The following is a 23,781-nucleotide window of genomic DNA, read 5'->3' on the forward strand; positions in this document are numbered from 1 at the left end:
ACCAAACAAATATAAATTCCTTTCTTTTAGGTGAATTGTACATTTTGAAGTAGGACAGGTACATACTATTTGGTACATTGACCTTTGACCTAGTTATTACATAATATGACATAATGTGATTTATTCCATATCACCTATGTGAAGTTCAATAAGTGCTGATAGGAATAAGATACAACTCACAGTTGAAAGAATTCATTTTATTTCAAAAGATGATTTTGATGGTGAAGCAAAAGTATGAAAACAATAGTTCAAACAGCTCAATGACATTTCTATATACATTCATATAAGACATAGGTTAGTACCTCATCAAATTGTTTTTCACAAGTGAGACTAAGTATATTTGTTACTTATACAGTCCCGAACTATTTCACAGATTACTGGAAAAATTAAGGTTTGCTATAGGTATAACAGTACCAACTGCGCAAGTCCAGGTGGGCGGAGCTTAAGGTGTATGGAACATTGTATTCAGAATTAAAGAACAACACTAGCTGTGATTGGTGCATTATGTAAGAGTTGTACTTTCTGTCTGGCTTAAAAAAATGTTGAGCCTCTTGGTAACATGTGAGTTTGTGTTAATTTCTATCTAGATCATATTTTGTATTTTTTATGATTTTTTTAAAATATGGTACACATGGCTGAAAATGTGCTTGTTGTGACTAGATAACTCTTACCCCTGTCTAGTTCCAGTAGAGTTATCTCTCTTAAATGCAATGGAGTACCTGGTTATGTCATTGTCAAATTGACAATCTAGCATTGTTCTATATGACAGTGTGTGACATGCATGCCCAAGTAGGACAGAAAGTATATTTATTTCACAAAACATTAGCATTGAGGTATATGGAAAAACAATTGGTACCGTGATACCTTATGTCAAGTGTGTAACTGGGGATTAAATAACTAGAATATGTCTGTACAATGATGGTTACAATATACTCTGTGGGTGTGTGATTTGGATTTTTAATGTAGCTTTAACAATATTTCAGTCATTTTGCTTCAATGTCTGCAGTGTGGCAGTTTACAGTAATGTCTAGCACTGGGGCATCATGCTGCAGACACATAGCATGTCCCACCCAGTCACATTATCCTGACACCAGGCCAACCAGCCCTAACACTAACCTCTTAATGCTGAGCGCCTAGCGAGGCAGCTGTTAGTACCATTTTTATAAGTCTTTGGTATGATTCGGCAGGGGAATGAACCCATGACCTCCTGCATCCAAGGTAGATGCTCTAACCACTAGGCCATTGGAGCAGTACAATACACTGTCAAAATATTAATACATCGGAATCCTATTTATGTCGAGTGTGTAACTGGGGATGAAATTACCAGAATATGTGTCTACACCATGACTGATAAAATATCCAAAGTATATATTTATTATATATATATATATATATATATATATATATATATATATATATATATATATATATATATATATATATAATTTGGATATACACCTCTCCCTCGATAACTCACGCACAAACAGGGTCCACAAACAGAGTCCGCACTATAAGCGAGACACGAGTTACCAAGAGACCTCCAAAAATTGAAAAAAATCACTGACCTCTAGAAAACCATGGGGGGAAAGAGTGGCATTAGGTAACTGGGCTGTTTATTGACTGAATCCTCATTTTACAATCACGTCGATAATAATTTTTAATAACGTGCTTTTTCTAATGAAGTTGTTCGTTATTCTGTTTAAATAACATTTATTTCAAAATGTCCAACATATGAAAGATCATTCCAACTGGTTTCAACAACCATCACATGTACACTAACAAATCTGTGTATTACATCACTGCTTTTTGTTTTCTTGATGAGTCTGGTTCCCGTATTGATGTTTAATATTATCCTGCCAAATCGGGATTCAACAGAGCAGGGAACTAGACTAACTATTGATACACCACCAAGCAAGCTTCCTTTTTTTCAAAAACACATGACATTTATTTCATGAGACAATCATCTACATTGAAACTCAATTTTTTTATTTTTCAATCAGAACAATATTGATGTCGTAATTTCATTGGAATTAATAATAAAACTTCTTATCATCCTTGAGGATATCTCTATGTGCCAGTTCAAGAATTCTCTGAAACTCACTTGCCCACAATGAGCTGTATCTGTGAAATCAAGCTGTATATTTTCCAAAGTATTCATTTCGCTCGGCTGCCTCATCTTTATCACAGTTATGAAAGAGTTGGTTAATTTAAGGTAGTTTATGTTACATACATAATAACATTTATAAGTGTTCAATTGATTAAATGAAGTGAGTTCACCCGACATACAACCAGGGCTGCTAGATTTTAACTTTGTAAGATTTTTGTGCCTTTTAACTTTTCTTTTATTCCACCTCCTTTATTTGATTCAAAAGACATAATTAACGTGGTAATGCAACAAATACTTCCGTAAGTCATTTATCAAAACACGGTCAGCACTAATTAGGTTCTCAGAGAAATGCTCGCGGACATAGCTGTTACGGTAGATTGACGCATTTTGCGTTTAATTACAAGAAGACACATTGCATTTATGACGATTACATTTAAAATGAACTAAAAGATAGAACCATTTGAGTTCTGTAAATAATGCTTTTGAGGGATGATCAACAGATGCATCTAAAATTACACGTGCTGCTTGTTTCTGAAGTTTATAAATCCTGTTAGGCTCAGATTTAGCACAGTTTCCCCATACATTTGAACAATAATCCATTGTTGGAAGAATATATGACTTGTAGTATAGATTGCGAGTTTCCATAGGTAAATATTTCTTGATTCTGCCGAGAAGGGCAATTTTGGATGACAGTGTTTTACAAAGCTTATAAATATGGTCATTCCATAATAAATTATTATCTAGGGACACACCTACATGCCTTTCATGTTTGACATTTTCTAATGGATTATTATTTATTGCGAGAGATAGTTTTGGGTTCCCTGACTTGTTTAGCTTTTGTGATGTCCCCAGAATCATACATTTCTTTTACCTTCATTAATTACCATCCTATTTTGTTGTGCCCAGTTTTGGACTCTAATATGGTCTGAGTTTAATCTTGTTTGGATAACTTCAGTATCAGAACTAGATGTATACAAGGTTGCATCATCCGCAAACAAATCTGTGTTTGTGGATTCATTATTTAATGGTAGATCATTGATACAGATAAGGAAGAGGAGAGGGCCCAAAACTGAGCCTTGAGGGACTCCTGAATGAATAGTGCGAGTTTGAGAGCTAATATTGCCAATGCTTACTTGTTGAGACCTTTGGTTTAGGTATGATCTAAACCAGTTTAAAGAAGGATTGTCAAATCTGTAACAGTTCAACTTTTGCAGCAGAATTTCATGATCAACAAGATCAAAGGCTTTCTTGAAGTCAAGGAAAACAATCCCAGTCATATGTCCATTATCCATTTCCTTCAGCCAAAGATCAATTAATTTGGTAAGTTCTGTTTGGCAGAGTGGTACTTTCTAAATTCTGATTGTGCTTTATGAAATAAAGAGTATGTTTCAAAAAATGTATAGACCAGAATGGCTACATGCTTTTCAAACAGTTTTGACAATACAGGTAGAATTGATATTGGTCTGTAATTTCCTGGATCCTCCTTTTCTCCTTTCTTAAAGATAGGTGTAACATTTGCACATTTCATTGTTTCTAGAAAATTACCCCTCATTATACTTAAGTTTATGATATGCATTAATGACTTTGTTATTACTGGTGCAGCAATTATAAGAATTTGTGGACCAATCCCATCCAATCCAGAGGATTTATTAATATTCACCTTAATTAGCATATCAGAAACATCGGCTTCACTAACATTAGCTGCTGAAATATAATTATCATCAGAATTTTAGCTCTTATAAATAATAGAAGAGCATCAAGTTCAGTTGGGATTTTAGTCTGGTTCTGAATACTGTTACTGGAGATGCTTATGAAGAAATTGTTGAACATTTCCACAATGTCTTGACGTACAGATGTTGCTATATCATCATTTTGCTTAAGTCTAGGGGTAAGACAACTGTTCTTGGGTGGGTTCAGCTCTTTTAGATGCTTCCACAATGTTTTGGTACTCTTACTTTCATTAATAGCCTGTTTATAGTAGTTCTCTTTTGCCTTATCTATCAGGCTATCAGGTGCTTAGTTTTATTCCCCCACTTTCTATAACTTTTCATGTCTTTTTTCTTGTGGAAATTATCTCGTAGGTGCCTAGCCTCATTGATCTCAGGAGTAATCCAGTTGGGTGTAATTTGGTGTTTAACCCTTTTTGCTTTAATTGGGGCACGCTTGTCTAAGGCTGCATTGAACATCTGATACCATTTGTCTAAGGCAGTGTTGATATCAGCTATATTGCAGACTGATTGGAAGGGTTTGCAAACTAAATCATTTAAGAACATTTCCTCATCAAACTGTTTTAAGTCCCTGTATTGTATTTCAGTGTGTCGCACATTAGCCCGTTCGTGTATAAGCAAACCCCCAAATCCCAAATTGAACAGGTATAAACACTAAAAAGTGCATGACCCGCATATAAGCCGACTTACAACTCCGAGGCATCTCAAGATGCACGAGGTAAGTTCCAAATGCATTTATTTTGACAATCTTGTATTTCAAAAATTACATGTATACTTATTTTGAGGCTGGCATGCATGATTATTAAAAAGAAATTGTATAAACTTGTTTGAAAAGTAATTTATTTAATTTTCTGTTTTCTTATAAAGTTTCAGAAATAATGCTTTGAAAATTATGCTAATACCGTAAAAGCTGAGTTCTAGTTTGCTTTGATGTAAGTGACCTTACACCATACCTGTCAACTTTCATGCCGGAAGGGAAGAAAACCTCCTGATTTTCGGGGTTGCTCCGTGCCTACCTCCTGATTTCATAATATCTTCTGATTTTTTTAGAGAACTCCTGATTATTACATTATGTCTTCGATTTTCACTTCTTCTAAACAAGAGAAGTCCTACATGTTCTGTTGTATCACCTGTGAATTACTGTTGTGATGAAATAATTATTTTAGTTTAAAGCATTTGCTTCTTCACTAAATAGAATGTTAAATTTGAACATTATTCATGTAAATTAATGATTAGTTTTACCTCTACAATAATATAAAAATAAAAAATAAACCACAACAAAAAGATAAACCACAACAATACAATCGTCCACAATTAATTTCAATCCCAAGAATGATCACTATGAATTCTGTAACTCCAAATGCTATAGCTCCATTCCCACAAAAGAAACTTACACGAGTAAACACCTAGCAATTTTATACCATATATACCAATGTTAAACTGGTATAGTTAGGATCAAAATTCCCTCTTATTACAAGCCAGTTTCAGGGTTTTAACGATTAACTGGCCTATACTGCTGTCGCAAAATGACAGGCGAATTCGCCGACTATCAACATAAGAGACACCGAAACATCAAGCATTCCATTGTGTGAAAAGTTATGCTTGTTCAGCTAAAACACAAAACTAAAATTGATTGATGTTGATCTTAGTTGATCTCTATGGGAATTTTAGCCTTTATTATTAACACTCTTCGTGAACATGTAAATTATGATGGTTATGTGCCTAGTACAAAAAAAAACATGCATATCTTTTTTAAAATATTACCTCAATTTCTAGGATCGCTTATATCATTGAAAATAAGTAACTCGTGAGCGTGTGATTCAACGTAAATGAAACAGCTATTAAGGACTAGCTGAAATGTTATCTGGAAGAATGCAATTTGGTCGAAACAATGAATAAAGCAAAATCTGCATCTATGTTTGGGAATACATAAGGATTTAAATGACGCTATGCATGCTTTGCACTCTGTAGGTACTGTACATTATAGTTCAGCATGGTCTCCCTGCTAAAGTCAACCAGCCCGCGAATTATGAAGTCTGTATTTACCTTTATTTACCTTTGTGTTGGAAAAGTAAGAAAATATGAACATGGAAAATAATAACAAAATCAATCATAGTAATTTATAACAGTTTAAAAATTGTTGGGTCACCTAAAGTTACTTTTTTTTACATGCCTATATCTTAGGACACGGAAAAAATTATTGTTTCATGTCCCAAGATTTACAGCCATTACAGTAGTCAACAAAAAGACCTAAAAGCTGTCAAGTTTACTCATTGGCCCGCGGATAAGCCGACACCCTTCTTCCAGGCATTTATTTTTTTCTAAATTATTTGGCTTGCACACCACTGAATCACTTTCAAAGTACCTGCCTGTGACATCTTAGAAACTATTCTGTGGCATTTTAGTAACTTCATACATTTTTTCCAAGTTTTATCAAGTGCACTGATCAACATGCAAACAAAATGTCATCTCGTTTCAATTTAACCAAATACTGATATGCAACAGACCGTGTTAAATATGTCATAAGTGATTCTATTATTTTCGTATGGAGACCGCAATTTATTCCAAATGTCCACCTTATCCTAGTTTTTGCAAAGGTTTACCTGTCTGTGTTCAGTTAAGACTGGTATGCCTTAGATCTGAGGCCAAAAGGTCTAAAATCCGGACACAAAATCGCATTCCGATCTCTAGCGAATTTTGGGTTAAAAAAAAAACGGGTCCAAAAAATGAGCTTTTTCTCTCTGTATTTTGTAGTGCAACTAGAACTTCCAGATTATTTGATACCATTTTAGAGCTATATCTGTCTGCTTTTTTTTAATACCACCCACGTTGGTCTATCTTAAATGGCCTCGATGCTGCAAGGCTTTGAAGTAGGGTACAGCCTCATCACGCCTACAGACGGGATCGGGGCCGAATCGGTTAAAACACTTGCACAGTACAATAATGTGGTTTCAACTTTTGATTTTTGCATCAAAAGGCAATACATTTGACAGGAATATATAAGATGGCCATGACCTGCATGTTGAACTGGCTCCTATGCAATATTGCCAATCCAAAAAAGAGTGAAATAAATTGGGATTGAAATAAAAGTAAAACATCTTAAATTTAGTCTAGGTTTTGCAAAGATGCAGATATATGAATACATCTGCTAAGGTCAAACAGCTGCCAAGGTAAACTTAACAGGTAAAAGTGACCTACTTTTGTAAGAATAGCATTAAAATCACCCAAGTGCATGTTCACACTAAATGGTATGATACTGTGACCAATAGTTAGCTTGAAACTGACACATGAAATATAGATCACAGTGACCAACTTTGGGTGGAAAGGTGTGAAACCAACAAAGATACACTTGTACATCAATTTCCATAAGTCTTTGACCAAAAGTGCATGAGAAACCAAACAAAATGGAAATCTTAAAGCTACTAAAATATGAAATCTAGGTCACAATGAGTTGCTTTTGGCAATGTATATTTGACCAAAAAGGTGCATTCACAAACTGAACTGCATGACTCCAATATCAGTCATACATAAGAAATTATCCCAAGTCTGAGAAGCATGAATGTAGGTCACACTGAACTACTTATGGGTGTTATACAAACCAATCGGTATCCATCTACCAAGTAACATGATTGTTTAAGTGTGGCCAACAGCACATGAGAAACTTAAGTAGAAAACTTTCACATCAAATATTAACCTCATGCATAATGTGCTATGACTGTGAAAAAGAGGGTAAAATCCTCAACCCAAGGGATGAACCATGAACCAGGATGATACACAGTAAAGATAAATGTATTATGAAACTAGATTCCAAATCTGAGATGGACGGAACATAATCGAATTCAAATGAAAGAAAAAGTAAAAACCTTTTACACTGTGGTTGATCCAGAATGTGGACAGTCATATGTGTAACAAGGAAAACATCTGAAAAGAAAACTATCTCATCTGAGAAAGTGAACTCAAGGAGTGAGACTGTGTGATGACAGATATGAACATTCAGAACATAATACTGAACAAACAAATCAGGTCACGCTTGACAAGGAAAACAATCTAACAAACAAATCAGGTCACGCTTGACAAGGAAAACAATCTAACAAACAATTCAGGTCACGCTTGACAAGGAAAACAATCTAACTCACTGTACCTGGGTTCATAGTTTCCTATGGGAATGGCAGCAATGGAAAATGGTCCATATTTCTGTCCAATCTGTTTGAAGACCTGACTTTGATATCCTGTATCTCCAGCGAAGAAGAAACTGTTTTGTGGTCCCTTGATAACCCAACTACACCAGAGAGCCTAAAATATAAAATGATAAATTAATAAAGTTGAAAAGGGTTTAATGCTTACGATTTTAGGAATAAATGGAGTTTAGCACATATAAAAACTAATAATATACTATACTTGTATCACATGTGCCAAACAAGAAAAATATTCCCATGCTTTTTTCACTTTATTGAAAATTATTTTTAATTTATTCTTTCCTCCCTTAATCAATGACTTATTGCAGTTTATTGTTAAAATATCCATACTTTAATCAGTGACATCTATAAAAACATTAATTCACAACAATGCCCTAGTACTATCATGTGGCAACCTTTCATATGCAAATGAGAGTGTCTACAGGGTAAGCATCTAGGTTAGCACCTGTTTATGCTTGTACAGTAGCTAATCAGAAGATAGAAAAATCCAATGACTCTATGTATAGAAGTAAAATCTTCATAACACTTTGGCTGTTTTTAGAGCAATATATATCAGTCATATGTTTTTAAGTCATCAATTCATGACAAGGGCATTTCAACAATGGTGTGTGTGATTTGGAATTTTAATGTAGCTTTAACAATTCTTTCAGCATATCACTATGATGTCTGCAGTGTTGCAGTTTATTGTGATTTCTAGCACTGGGGCATCATGCAATGAACATGTTCCATCATGACCCACCCAGTCACATTTTCCTGACACCAGGCTGACCAGCCCTAAGACTAACCTCTTAATGCTGAGCACCAAGCAAGGCAGCTGCATGTACCACTTTTTATGAGTCTTTGGTATGACTTGGCTGTTGTTCAAAACCCACCATCTTCCTCATCCATGGCAGATGCTCTAACCACTTAGGCCACCAGGGTGGTTTCAACAATGATGTAAAGCCTGTTGATATAGATTTGGATAACATGTTGTGGAATTGTTTCACATATCAACATCAAAATGTCATTATCATTAGCCAGAAAAGTGATGTTTCATAAATTTCATGTCATGTATTATACATGTATCTAAATTTAGTTCTGACCTGGAGGAAATTATTATATTCATCCAGTGTGTGTTATTGGTGCTAGTCGTCAGACTGTTCCAAGAAAACATAACTTTTAAACCACAGTAATCAACACTTGAGCAGGCAAACCTCCTGAAAGCAACATCTTTTTTTATATCTATGGATTTATTAATCATTCCTTAAAAATGTACTTCAAACTTAATCACTCCAACTACCAAATTGTGATGTCAATTAAGCAACAACACCTGCACAAAAACACATTTGGCGGTTATCACTACAAACTAAGGTTTCCAGGCCAATCAAATTTGTTTGTCTGTCTGACTAGCTGTTAATTTTGACAATGTAACCTTTATTAGATACAAAACAAATGAAAAAATGGATGAGTTTCAAGTTGAAGATCATTATCAATGAGAGAGAGAGAGAGAAGAGAGAGACAGAGAGAGTTATTAGTATAGTAAAGTGCTGCCTGTCTTATTTCTTTACTTAATTGCTGGTCAATTGAAAAAAGACAACAGTAAAAAGAAACTTAATCAAAAAGCAAAGAAATATATTATTTAAAAAACAAATTGAGAACTGTAACTTAAAAAGAAATGAAACACTGATTTTAAAAAGTTGTAGTGGTTGGTGTCTATACAAAGTTTATACATAATTTTGCCACTCAAAAATGTCTCAAAATGAATACCGGTAATAAGATTTGAAAATTAATAAGTTTAAGAAAATTTATTTAGTTCTTAAATGATACCAAATATAACTTGCTTTAATGGAAGATGAATAAATGTATAACTTTGAGCAACTGGTGTGTATCTGATAATTGCTGTGGCAGAAATGTGGTTCAAATTATATCAAAGAATGCACTTATGTTCAGACCTGGGATACAGCCACTGAAAAATTTAAATTACTTTTAAAACAGCTTGTCCAGTTTAAAGATAATGTATTATGCTTTTAAATGATACCAAGAATGACTTGATTTCATGGAAGATGAATAAATGCATAAAACAGGCAACAGAGATATTATCCAACCATTCTAATGTGAATGTCAAGGTCATGCCTGCCCCTTAGACTCATTATTTGCATAATTTAATCCTTTTCTCACAAAATTTAAAAGAAAATGCACAAATGATAATACCCTTTTATCACCATTTTAAATATCAATGATACATCTCAGTCATTTAAATATCAATGATATGTCTCAGTGATTTAAATATCATTGATATATCTCAGTGATTCAAATATCAATGAGATATCTCAGTGATTTAAATATCAATATCTCAGTGATTTCAATATCAATGATATATCTCAGTGATTTCAATATCAATGATATATCTCAGTGATTTAAATATCAATATCTCAGTGATTTAAATATCAATGATATATCTCAGTGATTTAAATACAAATGATATATCTCAGTGATTTAAATATCAATGATATATCTCAGTGATTTAAATATCAATGATATATCTAAGTGATTTAAATATCAATATCTCAGTGATTTCAATATCAATGATATAACTCAGTGATTTAAATATAAATGATATATTTCAGTGATTTAAATATCAATGATATATCTCAGTGATTTAAATATCAATGATATATCTAAGTGATTTAAATATCAATATCTCATTGATTTCAATATCAATGATATATCTCAGTGATTTAAATATCAATGATATATCTCAGTGATTTAAATACAAATGATATATCTCAGTGATTTAAATATCAATGATATATCTCAGTGATTTAAATATCAATGATATATCTAAGTGATTTAAATATCAATATCTCAGTGATTTCAATATCAATGATATAACTCAGTGATTTAAATATAAATGATATATTTCAGTGATTTAAATATCAATGATATATCTCAGTGATTTAAATATCAATGATATATCTCAGTGATTTAAATATCAATGATATATCTCAGTGATATCACAGAATCATAATAGATCAAACTACATCTTGATATGAAATATGAAGAGTCATGTTCTAGTGGCTGATTCAGAATATAACTGCCTCCATTGTGCATTCACTTAATCATGCACTGCATCATGATGTTACTGAGATCTTCTGGTCAGTTGTGAATCTCTGTGTTACAGATGTCTCTGCAATAATGCAGACAGAATTCACTTGATATATTTCATTTGTGACTGGCATTGAATCCAAACTCCCTCTTACTAGCTGTTAGTTTTCTGGTGTGATTTTATTTTACTTTACCAAACAAAAATTATCTGTCAAAATTAATTTCTCCACTAACCTTATTGTAGTCATTGACTCCTCTTCTACACCAGTGTTGACATGGGGTACAGACAATTTTAAAGTCATTTCGGTTGATACAAGCCGTGTCTTCCTGCCACCACACAAGTTCCATAACATTTTCACACCCCACAGCCAGAAACCATGACCTCATGTCCATGGGAACGTACCATCTCAGACTTGATCCAAATCGTTCATTTAGGTGTCGTACTGTCGGCAAGTCTAGGTGATCATAATGGTTGTGACTAATGATTACAATGTCTATATCTGGTAGATCACTCACACCACAAGGTGGAGGACGGTAACGCTTAGGTCCAATAGGAAGATACTCAGAAACTGGACTACACCTGTCGCTAAATATGGGATCTGTCAGGATGGAAACGCCATCAAACTGTACAAGGAGAGATGCATGGCCTATCCACATCACCAGAACTCCATCTGGACTCTTGTTTAGTAGTCTGTCAAACTCAGGTGTCTGCACCGGCAAGGTTTCATTCAACTCCTGAAATTCAGTATTTTTTGTGAGAAATATTCCCTTTATAAAATGGTATATGGTTGATTTCGTATCTTGTCCATTGCTAATTTTTGGCCTCATGAATAACATGTGCAAAGTAACCCTTTGTCAGACAAGGTTTGGTCTCCATGACTACCAGAAAACCTTATAATGAAGTACACTCTCTGTTTTATATATGATTCTTCACAATTTTAGTGCAAGATCTGAATGTAGCAGCAGGGGGGGGCGAATCGGACATTTTGTCCAATCGTCATTTGGTTTAATTGATACTTTCTGCACTCAGCGGATCCGGTGTCGTCAGCGCCCGGTAAAATAAAAACGACACGGTCGTCGGGGGATCGTCCAATCGTCATTTGGTTTAATTAATACCTTCTGCGCGCCGATCCCGGCGTCGTCAGCGTCCGGTAAAAAAGCGCGATGACCGCGTCGATGTCATCGCCCCCCCCTGCTGCTAAGTGGTTATTTACAATTTAACCGAATATTTGGTCAAGTCCGATACGATATCGTGTCCGAGGATCATGTAAATTTATTGTTACGAATCCATGTGGGGTCGACTGAGCATGACTAAAAAAGTTTCGAAAAACATTAAAGTCCATGTCACCGCCGCACCATGTCTGCCAAATATTTCATAGCGTGTGTGTATCAACGCCGTTGAATACAGCAAGAATATTACAGTTGTCTCTGATTACTTTTGGAATCTGAGTGTATCGTTGAGTGACATATATCACGTCAGTGTTTTTATGCCTGCCTCTGGAAAATATCCTAGCTGGGTTTTTTTGATTGTCTAACATAACATCATCGTACACAACTAGATTGTTAACGTCGCCATCAATATCATCGATACCTGGTGCATCATTGATATCTGTAATAAACTCAATAACATTTTTTTTAGCGATCGCTGATGCATTCTCGTTGAAATCTTTCAACACCTCGTAGCATCGTTGATCATCCACGCTAGGGGCGATTAAATACAACTTATCCCACTTCATCCATCTCATTATTAAATTGAGTAACAATTGTGTCTTGCCGGATCCAGATGGTCCGATGATAATCATCCGGATCGAGTTCAGTAACGCTGCAACATGCTTAACTGGTTCTCTTGTTTTAGTCGCTGAAAAGTCAATTATATTCATATCTCTATACATAAATTATGGATCTATATTGTGTGAAGTGTAGAGTGCGTACTGGCACAAATGATATGACAACCGTTACAACAAGAAATAACAGATCGGCCCTTACTGGTAAGTGTGTACAATGCGGTATAAAGAAATTTAGATTTATTTCTATTAGACCCGGAGATGTTTTAAAAAAAAGCGAGGAGGTGACATTGCAGCCAAGTTATCAAAACTCCCCGGAACCCCGTGGGCAAAGTATCCAGGAGAAAAGCACCTTCCAGGATATAGCTACTGTGGCCCCGGAACACGATTAGATATCAGACTCGATGATCAAAATCAGCCCAAACCCGGTGAGTATCCAATAAACGCTATCGATAAGGCGTGTCATGCTCATGATGTTGCTTACTACAAAAGTAGCGATCTGCAACAGCGTCATATCGCGGACGTAAAATTAATTCACGCGTTAAATGATATTCCTGATAAATCCGTCAAAGAAAAATTGGCCTCATGGTTGGTAAAATCGGCTATGAAAGGTAAATTAATGATTGGAAGCGGAGCTTCTCGCGCTGGTAATTGAAAACGCTAGCCTTTATAATAACAACATGGAATCCATCTATTATTCTCCGAGAGGATACTGGAAGGGGAAGGCCGCAATTGGTAAGCTTGCAAGCGCTGCAAAAGTAACGAGGGCCACTGCGGCTAATTGGTTATCCAGACAGGCTATATGGCAAATTTATCTACCACCGCCCCATCAAATCAACTTCTCGCGCTTTGATGTCAGCGTACCTAATGAAGTTCATCAGGCTGATATACTATTTCTGCCGCATGACAACGGTTACAAATACGCGCTAACCGTAGTTGATGTTGCGAGTCGATATAAACAAGCGGAACCGTTAAAAACAAAGTCAGCAACTGAAGTAGCCGATGCGTTTGGGCGAATTTATCGAAGAGGTCCTCTGCGCTGGCCAAATCTATTACAAGTTAATCCTGGTAGTGAATTTCGCGGCGCTGTTCTATCAACGCTGAAACATCATAGCGTCGCGATACGACGAGGTCATACTGCGCTACATCGTGATCAGGCAATTGTTGAACGATTCAATCGGACTGTCGCTGAACGGTTATTTGGATATCAGTACGCGAAGGAATTCATCCAAGAAAAACGATCTCGTGAATGGGTCAAAAGGTTGCCAGGCGTAATTGCAGCGTTAAATAACAAGATTACCCGAGCAATCAACATGAAGCCCAGCGACGCGATTAAACACGAGTATATACCCGGAAGATCAAAAATAGATAGCGTTTCCAAGCCGATTCTCGGCGATGTTACCATGAGATATCTGTATGAACCAGGAGAGCTTGAAGGCGGTAAAAAAAGAGCTACTGATCCTATCTGGAGTGTTACCACACAAAACATATCAACGATAACACGATCAACTGGTAGACCGCCGATCTATAGACTGGATTCAACTGCCCCACAGCGGGGGTTTACACGCGAGCAACTACAAGTGATACCTGACGATACTCAATTACCCCCGCGTGGTCTTAACTAGCGCCGTTGCGTCTATTGCACTCAAGACAGGTCAATCTCACATTGTTTTTGACATGACCGAGACTGTTATCGATCCTGTCCACGGTAAATTGGCGAGCGTCTTTATCCGAATAACGCCAACTCATTATACAATTGCAACTCGCGCAGTGATTATTCTGTTGTTGTCGTAGCGAAATTATTAATTCGGCATCAATATCAAAATGCTGCTGTTTTTTTTTATCCTGTTGGCGGTAACCCGAGAGTTTTCTATCAATGACGCTTGCATCGATGACTCCGTCAGTGACTCCGTCAGTGACTTCGTCGGTGACTCCGTCAATAACAATTCTTCGAAGCTGATTTATCCTCCGTACTCGGGACACTGCAAGATAGACTAGATTCGACCATTCGATGCGATTATCAACCATCCAAACAATTGTGTCCGTGATGGTTAGTCCCTGCGAGGAATGTATTGTTGTTGCGTATCCTAGCGTCCACGGGGATTTATCAGCGCGTAGCGCGTCCTCGACGACGCTGATATCAACGAGCACGATATCATTCAGCACGAGAATTTGTTTTTTTGTCCCTGACGCTGTTGGGGCCGGGATTTCAACTTCAATGTTTTGCCGCCGTGTATCCGCGGGTCTATAACATAACGGCACTGGACGCGTTGGAAACTTTTCCTTATGCAACGTAAACAACTTCCGCTGAAGTGTGTCTCTGACTATCTTTCTACTCGCTACAATTAAATCGTTTGGTCTCCATGTTTCCCAGAATTCATTTAACGGCGTTTCTGGAATCACCTCGCGGATTATTTCACATTGAATTCTATCCGGCTGTAATCTGATTAATTTTTTAACCTCGCGCAGTTGTTCATCAAGTGCTCGGTAATCAGTATCGGTTTCTTCATAATAGTCCACAAAACCCTTTAACCAATCATGTGGACCCTCGCCGACAAATGGTGGTGGTTGACCATGGTCGCCACACATGATCACCGCTGTATTCGCGAGCAGCAACCAATCAAGAAACATTTGTAAAACATCTAACGAAACAGTACATATTTCATCCCAGATGATAACCCCAGGAATAAATTTTTCGATCAGGAGTCCACTCACCGCCGCTGTATCGAAAAAAGCTGTGATAAGTAACGGCGTCAACATTTCGTTGTTTTATCTCTCGCGCTAGTCTATGGGTCGGTGTAAGCACGATTATACTTGCCCGCGTTCGAAATAATTCAATTGCCCGAGTCGTCTTTCCTGACCCGCCACAGCCGCTTAAATAAACTGTTTTGTGCCTACAAATTGGATCAGAACACGGTGGTGCATTAGACCATTCTGACAATTTATCACCGCGTAAGTAGTTGTTCTCAACGGTGACATCTGCTGACGGGGAATAATCGCGTCGTATTTCATTTTTAATTCTCCATGTACCCCAACTCTCGTCCGGACTAGTAAACTCGGCTATGTTTTCCTTATACTTTACGTTAACATAAAATGAATCAACGGCTACTCTAACCGCGGTGTCAGGAAATCTATTTATCATCGAGAATAAATTGATAGTGGCGTAACCCAGCATAGACGCCCTCAAATGCGGGTATGCCGGGCTGTCTCCATCGCTGTAGGTAACAACTGTACCCAACCTTGTTCCATTGGACAAGAAAGCTGTTTTGCAGTTCACGTATCTATTTTTCGCCACTGCGTCCTTGATTACGAAATCATATTCTGCGTCATCTATAATCAGCCGTGAGCAATATCGTTTGTAGTTTTTTCCACCTTGTGTGAACTTACCAATTATTTTTCTACCGAGATCTTTTGCCTCTCTGTTTCGTTGGTTGAATATCCTCCTGGACCATCCGATGATATATTCCTCGTCGGCATCAATGTGTTTTCTGGACTCGTCAATTATGCTATCTAGACGCTCCGGTTCTGGTAACCAGACTTCAGTCTGCGCCTGGTATGATATAATCGCGTCACTGACAATCAACGAAATTAGCATTTTACAATCGATCATATACCGTAGCAGCGCTATTGGCAACCACTTCTTTTCAGCCATGTGTCTACCGATCCAAATATAGCAACAGCGATGAAGTCCTGCCGCGAATTCAAATGATACTATGCGAGCGAATCCGGTTAAATCAAAATCAGGCAGTGGTCCATTAATAGCAACACGAGTCATTTCATGTCTGGGGTGTCCAAATCGTTTGAAATACTTAGCGGCGGATCCATACCCGAGAAAACTCGCTGGATAACAGGCAACCATATCAACGGAAATCATAGCGTCGCGGTTGTATTCAGTGTTCCACAGCCCACTGTGATAGTATTCCAAACAACTGGATTGTACATCCGGTAGAAATTCCTTGCGTGTTGGACTCCACGCATTTTTCCTTGCTGCAACATGAGCCGCAACCGATGGAATCGTAAAACAATTTGTTAGCAGTTGTTCATCATGCTCTTCAAATTCTATGGCGGTTTTTTTCATCTTGTTGTGAAACGCTTCAGTGCGATATAATTCACCGTTTGGTCTTACAAACTGATCAAAGGTATCCGCATCGTTTTCAGCGCTGCGAAGTAACCACATTGATACAGGGTCGTTTTTACACAAACAAGCAATAGCATCAAATAGTTTCCTCTCCGCGAGAAAACCGTCCCCTCCCAGGAATTCCCCCGGGATATACTTTACTGTTCTATCCCGTGGAAATATTGTGATCGCGGGCGTCCACGCGTGTTCGTTATGATCAATAATTTTGATTGGGGCTCCCTTTGATTTATACTTTGATTCGTGTAATACTTCACCGGTTATCGTTGTAACGGTTATTGGAAATCTCAACGACGTTTCTAATCTCGCTATGTCGCTGATGGTTGCTCCTCGCTCGCGCACTGTCTCCTCCCACTGGTTGATTTTGCTACGTCGTAAATTAGTCAATTTGTTTCCTCGACATGCATTTGTAAAATGCTCTATTATTCGTTCTGCTACACAATTTATCCCCGTTGACTGTTTCATCGGCGCTAGTTTTCCGATATCAGGTTTTTTATTTAACGGGTATATTCCATAAACAACTGCTGTTTCAGGATACGCTCGTTCATAGTATGGTCTGTCAATTCTGGTTAACAGCCCCGGCTTGGAGTCGCGGCTAACAATAACTGTTTTCTTGTCGCTGAGAACTGGTTCAAATTTATCACGTATGATCCAATTACCTGATTCCACCCGGACAATGAATTTTACTCTGAAGAAATACTTTTTACCGTCAAGTTGTGATATTATCGTTGCTGCGCGGTTGTCGTTCATGGTAGCATCAACAACGCCATCAATTCAAAATGTTGACCAACTATGAGATGCACCATCACGCTTGAATTCATTGATACAATCACGTATTTTGCTCAACAGGGTTCTATCGTTTATTAACGCTTTTGGTGCGTCCTTGAGGACTCTCTCGAGATTGAACTTGATATTTTTCCAGGGCTTAATTGCTGCTAATCTCTCGAACTCATCCATATAATTAAAACAAGTATTTAAATAAAAGAATATAGTATAATGAATCACTGCAAATGGTTGATGATTGGGTCGATAACCCCGTGCAATAAATCATGTAGAGGTGAATTCTGCGGGTATCATTTACAAAGCGTTCGTAATGGTTCTCTTGGCCCCCTCCCGTGCTTGGTTTGCCACGTTGGTGTAAGAGGAAAATCGCAGTTGTGTATCAATTGTGGCGGAAAGCGATACAGAGAGTTAAAACGTTATTACGACAAGCGAATTAAAAACGCCGTCATTGACCCCACCGCCGACTTCGTCATCAAAACTCCTCAAGACTACGTTGAAAGGTTCATAATTAAACCAAATAATGAATTAGACAAGTAGTATTATTATACAAATGGACCAAGAGTTCAGACCTCACCCTGTGCTCGTTAATTACGAGGCATCTCGCGACGGTGTTGTTAGAAATTGTAGACTAAAAAAACCAGTTGGTACCGTAAATAATCAGGGGTATTTGATGTTTGGTGCCGGAAAGAAGAAGTATTATGTTCATAGGATGGTATTTGAAGTATTCAACGGATTAATCGAGAATGGACTTGTGACTGATCATATTAATAATAATAAGACTGATAATTCTCTTATAAACTTGCAAGCTATCTCGCAAAGTCAGAATACCAAAAAAGGCAAAACTGGTAAATACTCAATGAAAGCAAAACCCGTAAAGTCATTTGATACAACAACTCACAAAGAAAAAACTTTTCAGTCGATGAATGAAGCCAGTAGATACTTTAACATTTGTATCGCCTCAATACGAAAAGTAGCAGAACGAGTATATCAAACAGCAATCTCAAAAAGGACCGGACACAGAATTCGATTTTCGTACACAAATATCAGCGAGTGATGAAGTCACCAGCGCCTATGGCGCTGACAAAGTCGCCATGACAATAAATTGTCCATTCCGGAAGAAAACGAATGTTAACACACTGCGCAGAGTTCATTTTTTTTTATTTAAAAACAAGATGTTTTATAAGAATATGAATATCGAAGACATCAATAATATATTAGCCGAGATTTCAAAATTGAAAAATCAAGGAATTGAATTATCTGATAGTCTCGACAGCGAAAAAATATTATCCGATTATGAGATTATTAACGAACAATCGAAACGGGGGCGTTTTACCCTGGCCCGCGAGTACTTTTTTATAAAACGATTACAACATGCGATTAATGAGAACTTGTACCACAATGACGTAAATGCATTCATCGGACTATTTACTGCCGTTGAAATAATACGAAAAAAACTTGGACGTGTTTATGAGCGACGCCGGGAGATTTCTAGTAAGATCAAAAACATTAGAAGGATTATAGACGAAAACTCCCTGGAGCCCCCGATGGCACATATCCCCCCGCCACACTCGGCGGGAAATTAGAAATTGCGGTGCAATTGCAATAATGGTAGGCGAATCACTTACTACTCGGCTAGCCAGAGAGCGGCTAGCGGCGCTTAAAAAGTTCATACCGTTACGAGACAGGGTCCGAGAACAACTTCAAACGCGGCAGCAACTACAAACTGATTTTACTGTTGGAAGTGAACAACTCTTTGCTCCGGTAACTAAAGCGACTAGGGATGTGAAAACAGCGATATACGGGGATATTCCCGACGAAGAAAGAAAGAAAAAGGCGTCACTGCTTGGCGTACTTGAAAAGATAGCGGCTCAGACCGAACAAACAAAAAGGTCTTTAGCTACAACACGGAGGCCACCACCACTCGCTATAACCGAACCACAAGAACCTTATGTTACAATGGCCGACGAAGAAGAACTAGGTGCTACCGCAGGAGAACCAGAAGAAGAAATACCGGAAGAAATACAGGAAAAAAAAGAAAGAGGGGAGAATATACCCCGTAATGTACTTAAAAAGGGCACAATAGATCAAATTAGAGCCTTCGACAGCAATGAAGAATTAGTTGATTTTACTGATACAAATTTTGCTAAGGGCATACGAGATAAAAAGCATATCAATAGCGGTTACGAGAAAAATATAAAGACGTTAAAGGATTGGACAAGAATAGTGTATTTAGCGAGTATACATGAGAATGCATTACCACATCGTGGTGATCCCGATTACGACGCATTCCACAAGAAAGTTGAAAGTAAAAAATCAAAAAAAGGAAAAGGATACTCTGTTGGTAAAAAATCCTACGGTTTTGTTACTTGTCCTGATAGTGTTCTCAGTGATATATCACGGCTGGAAGTACTAATCGGAGGAAAACGAGCCGGAAATAACTCTCCGGAAATAATCAATGAGGCCGCTGATATTTGCAGGCGTTTATTTACAGGCGGTATCATGGACATTAATGCATATCGAACGCTCATTGACGAGTTAGTGGATGATTAAAAAAATTATAAAATTGTCGTTTTTGGTTGGTTTTTTGTCGTTTTTGGTCGTTTTTTGGTCGTTTTTTGGTCGTTTTTACGGGTGAAAACCCCAGGAAATCATTTAGAGAAAATCGATGTTTTTTACCAAAAACCGGCAAAAACCAACCAAAAACGACCACAAATTGACAAAAAACGACAAAAATTGACAAAAATTGACAAAAACCGTGGATTTTTACCGCCGATGAAAACCCCAGGAAATCATTTAGAGAAAATCGATGTTTTTTACCAAAAACCGGCAAAAACCAACCAAAAATCGACAAAAACCAACCAAAAACGCGGATTTTTACCGCCGATGAAAACCCCAGGAAATCGTTTAGAGAAAATCGATGTTTTTGACAAAATTTATAATTCGGTGGTGGGAAGGGGGGTGATCAATCACTAATTGGAAAACTGGTGTTTTTATAATAAAGATGATCATACACTACAACCATGATAAACCAGTACTCGTCTACGTGGTAAACTCGCGATTGCCTGTTTACCGCGCGTACTATGGAGATGGTCTCGGTAGCACCATTGCGGGGTTATTTACAAGAATGGCTCCAAAAGTGGCACCGTTAGCCAAACAATTAGGAATGAAGGCTATTGATGTTATTCGTGATAAGGGAATCGATGTTGCCGGAAAGGCGTTTTCTGCAGCAAAGGACAAACTAATGTCGTTGGTGAGAAGAAAAAAACAGAAACCACCGGTGATGCCATCAACGACAGTGATGCCTGCGAATGTCAGTAAAGTAATAAATAACGCCGTGGAAGAAAAACTAGAGTCGTTGGCGGCTCTGTTCACTACCGATGCAGCAACCAACGCGCTCATGAACGCGATAGCGGGAAGTGGCCTTAAACAGAATTCAAAGAATTTACGACGAAAAAATCGCAATTGAAAACATCAACATGATAAATAATAAAATGTTTGCGCGAACCGCTGACCCCGCGTTTGATATGGACGCCCCAGTGCGCAGGGATGATTCTGTCCGTGATTATCAATTTTATTCCTATCAACCACCACAAGCCGACCTACGATCGCGAATTGAACTTCAAGTCCAAGATACCAGTAAATACTTTTTGCCGTGTGAAGCGTTTATCGAAATTGAGGGAGAACTCGTGACAAATGTTGCCGTTAATACACCGTACGCAGATGACAATCGTGTTTGAGTTGGTTTTGTCAACAACGGTATCATGGCGTTATTTGAGAGCGCCAGATATCTTATTGACTGGCGAGAAATTGAATCAATAGAACGCGAGGTTGATGTTGATAACATCAACAACGATAATTGGGTTAGCGAGATACTCGGATGATTATACAAGATCGGCGGGCCCATCTATGATGTTCGCAAAGGACACCACTAATAACGCTGATCATCTTCAGTACATTAACGTGCTGACGGCAAGAGATAACGCAGTTGACCCACAGGCTGAAGCAGCCAATCCAGATCGCAGAGCAAGACCAGGCGCTGATTTCAATATTATAAAAAGTGCCAACGATAATTACAATCTAGGATTCGCAACACGAGTAGGGATGTTGCAAGGACAACGCCGACAGTTTTCATGCGCGATTCCACTCCATCACATATTCGGATTTTGCAGAAATGTCAGAAAAGTTATCTATGCGGCTAAGCATACAATCGCGCTAACGCGAAGGGGTGATGATAACAATGCAATATGGTGTGCTGCTGGCGTCGATAACGGTAAAGTCGTTTTAACTAAAATGGCATTGTGGATGCCGGTGTTGACTCCATCAGTTACCACGGAAGCACGATTGTTATCATTTATGGAACAGGGAGGGAAATCGTTGTTGAGTTGGCTAGCGGTAACAACTGATGCTAAAGAGGATAACGTCGCCGATACGTTTACATGGCACTTGGCATCAAAACAGGGTGTTTCATCCCCGCGTCATATATTCATAGCGCTACAGAATAGGGAACGATTGGGTAATCAAGAACGCAGCCATATGATATTTGATCAATTAGGAGTCAGGGATGTTTCGCTGAGAATAAATGGACAACAGGAACCATCCGAGGATATACAGCTTAATTACGGCGACAACCATGTCGCACGTGTGTATCATCGATTGCTGTCATACATGGGTCGTGATCAAAACGTCGACACTGGTTTGCAAATATCACAACTTGATTTTAAAAAACTGTATCCGATTTATTATTTTTCGTTGGAACATCTTGATTTAACGAGACAATCCGTCGTTGATATACACTTCCGAGCTCGTATAGCCCCCGGCGGTACTGATTATAGAGCGGTTGCTGTCATTCTCAGCGATAAATCAATGCTGCTAGAAGGTGTTGGTGGACGAATGAGAATCGTTGATGCGCCAGTGGAAAACATTTAATTGAAAACACAAACGCGTTTACAATAAAATGTCGTATAGTGTTGTCAGTGTAGAGTTGACCGATGGTCAAGTCAAAAAATTACGATCAAAGTCGGCTAAACAATGCGGAACCACAATAACGCTGAAGCCGTCGCAGATGGCGGGTGGTAATCATAAGATATCGTTAACGGCGCGTCAAATAAAACATTTCAATGATGCGATGAAGAATAAAAAGGGTGTTCAAATAGATTTTTCGGCCGCAGCGATTAAAAACATGGAAAAGACCGGTGGGATATTTCCGCTGTTAGCTGCGATTCCAGCGTTGATTGCCGCGGCCGCACCAGCAGTGGCTAAGGCGGCGGCGTTGGGGGCCGTTGGTACCGCGGCGGGAATGGCACTAAAAAAGGCAACCGGGAAAGGCTATAAAAAAAAACGATCCGTGGCCGGAAAGGGTCTAAGACTACCGGGAACCCCGTATTCATGGTACTCGGGAAAGGGTCTAAGACTACCGGGAACCGTTTAATGACTCCTATGTCTAATTTTGATTTAATAGATGCCGCCTACGTGTTAGCGATAAAAAACTTCAGGGGTGTTTTTATGAGGGATCAATTACCGGCGGCACCAAGGAATACTGAAACTGGCATAATTAACCTCGATGGGTCCTCCGGAGCGGGAACTCATTGGGTTGCGTACGCGATTGATCCGCGTGCGATCGTCTATTTTGATTCATATGGGTTAGCCCCGCCGAAAGAGTTCATGCGGTATATCCGGGCGTGTTCAGCCCCGGTTTTTTATTCCACGCTGCCAACACAGCAGTTAAGTGACCCGCCGATATGCGGCCGTGAGGTATTGAACGTACTCGCGGCGATTTCATCATCGCGGAGACCACCTCATGTGGTTGTAAACGAATACACTAGTGGGGTCGTAGAGGCCCGGCGGGTTAATTAAAAACACCGTTTTTTTTTACAATAACGATGATTGATATTTGGGGACGACCTATTTCGGCGCTGAAAGAATCCACGGAAACGCCCGCCACCGACATAAAAAAACTAATCGAGGA

At 38.3% G+C, this 23,781-nt stretch overlaps 1 protein-coding gene across 3 annotated transcripts in view; it reads right to left on the reverse strand.

The window, feature by feature from the left end:
- LOC149779984 (N-acyl-phosphatidylethanolamine-hydrolyzing phospholipase D-like) overlaps positions 1–23,781 on the reverse strand; it is a 54,525-nt gene that overhangs the window by 5,367 nt on the left and 25,377 nt on the right. For all 3 annotated transcript variants that reach the window (XM_089936707.1, XM_089936708.1, XM_089936709.1), the window contains exons 3-4: positions 11,349–11,849; positions 7,976–8,127 (exon numbers count right to left, since the gene is read on the reverse strand). In XM_089936707.1, coding sequence (XP_089792833.1) covers positions 7,976–8,127; positions 11,349–11,849 — 653 coding nt within the window. The remainder of the gene's footprint in view (positions 1–7,975; positions 8,128–11,348; positions 11,850–23,781) is intronic.

This window comes from Sinohyriopsis cumingii, chromosome 16 (genome assembly GCF_028554795.1).
Source record: "Sinohyriopsis cumingii isolate HCF-2022 chromosome 16, ASM2855479v2, whole genome shotgun sequence".
Classification (NCBI taxonomy): Eukaryota; Metazoa; Mollusca; class Bivalvia; order Unionida; family Unionidae; genus Sinohyriopsis; species Sinohyriopsis cumingii.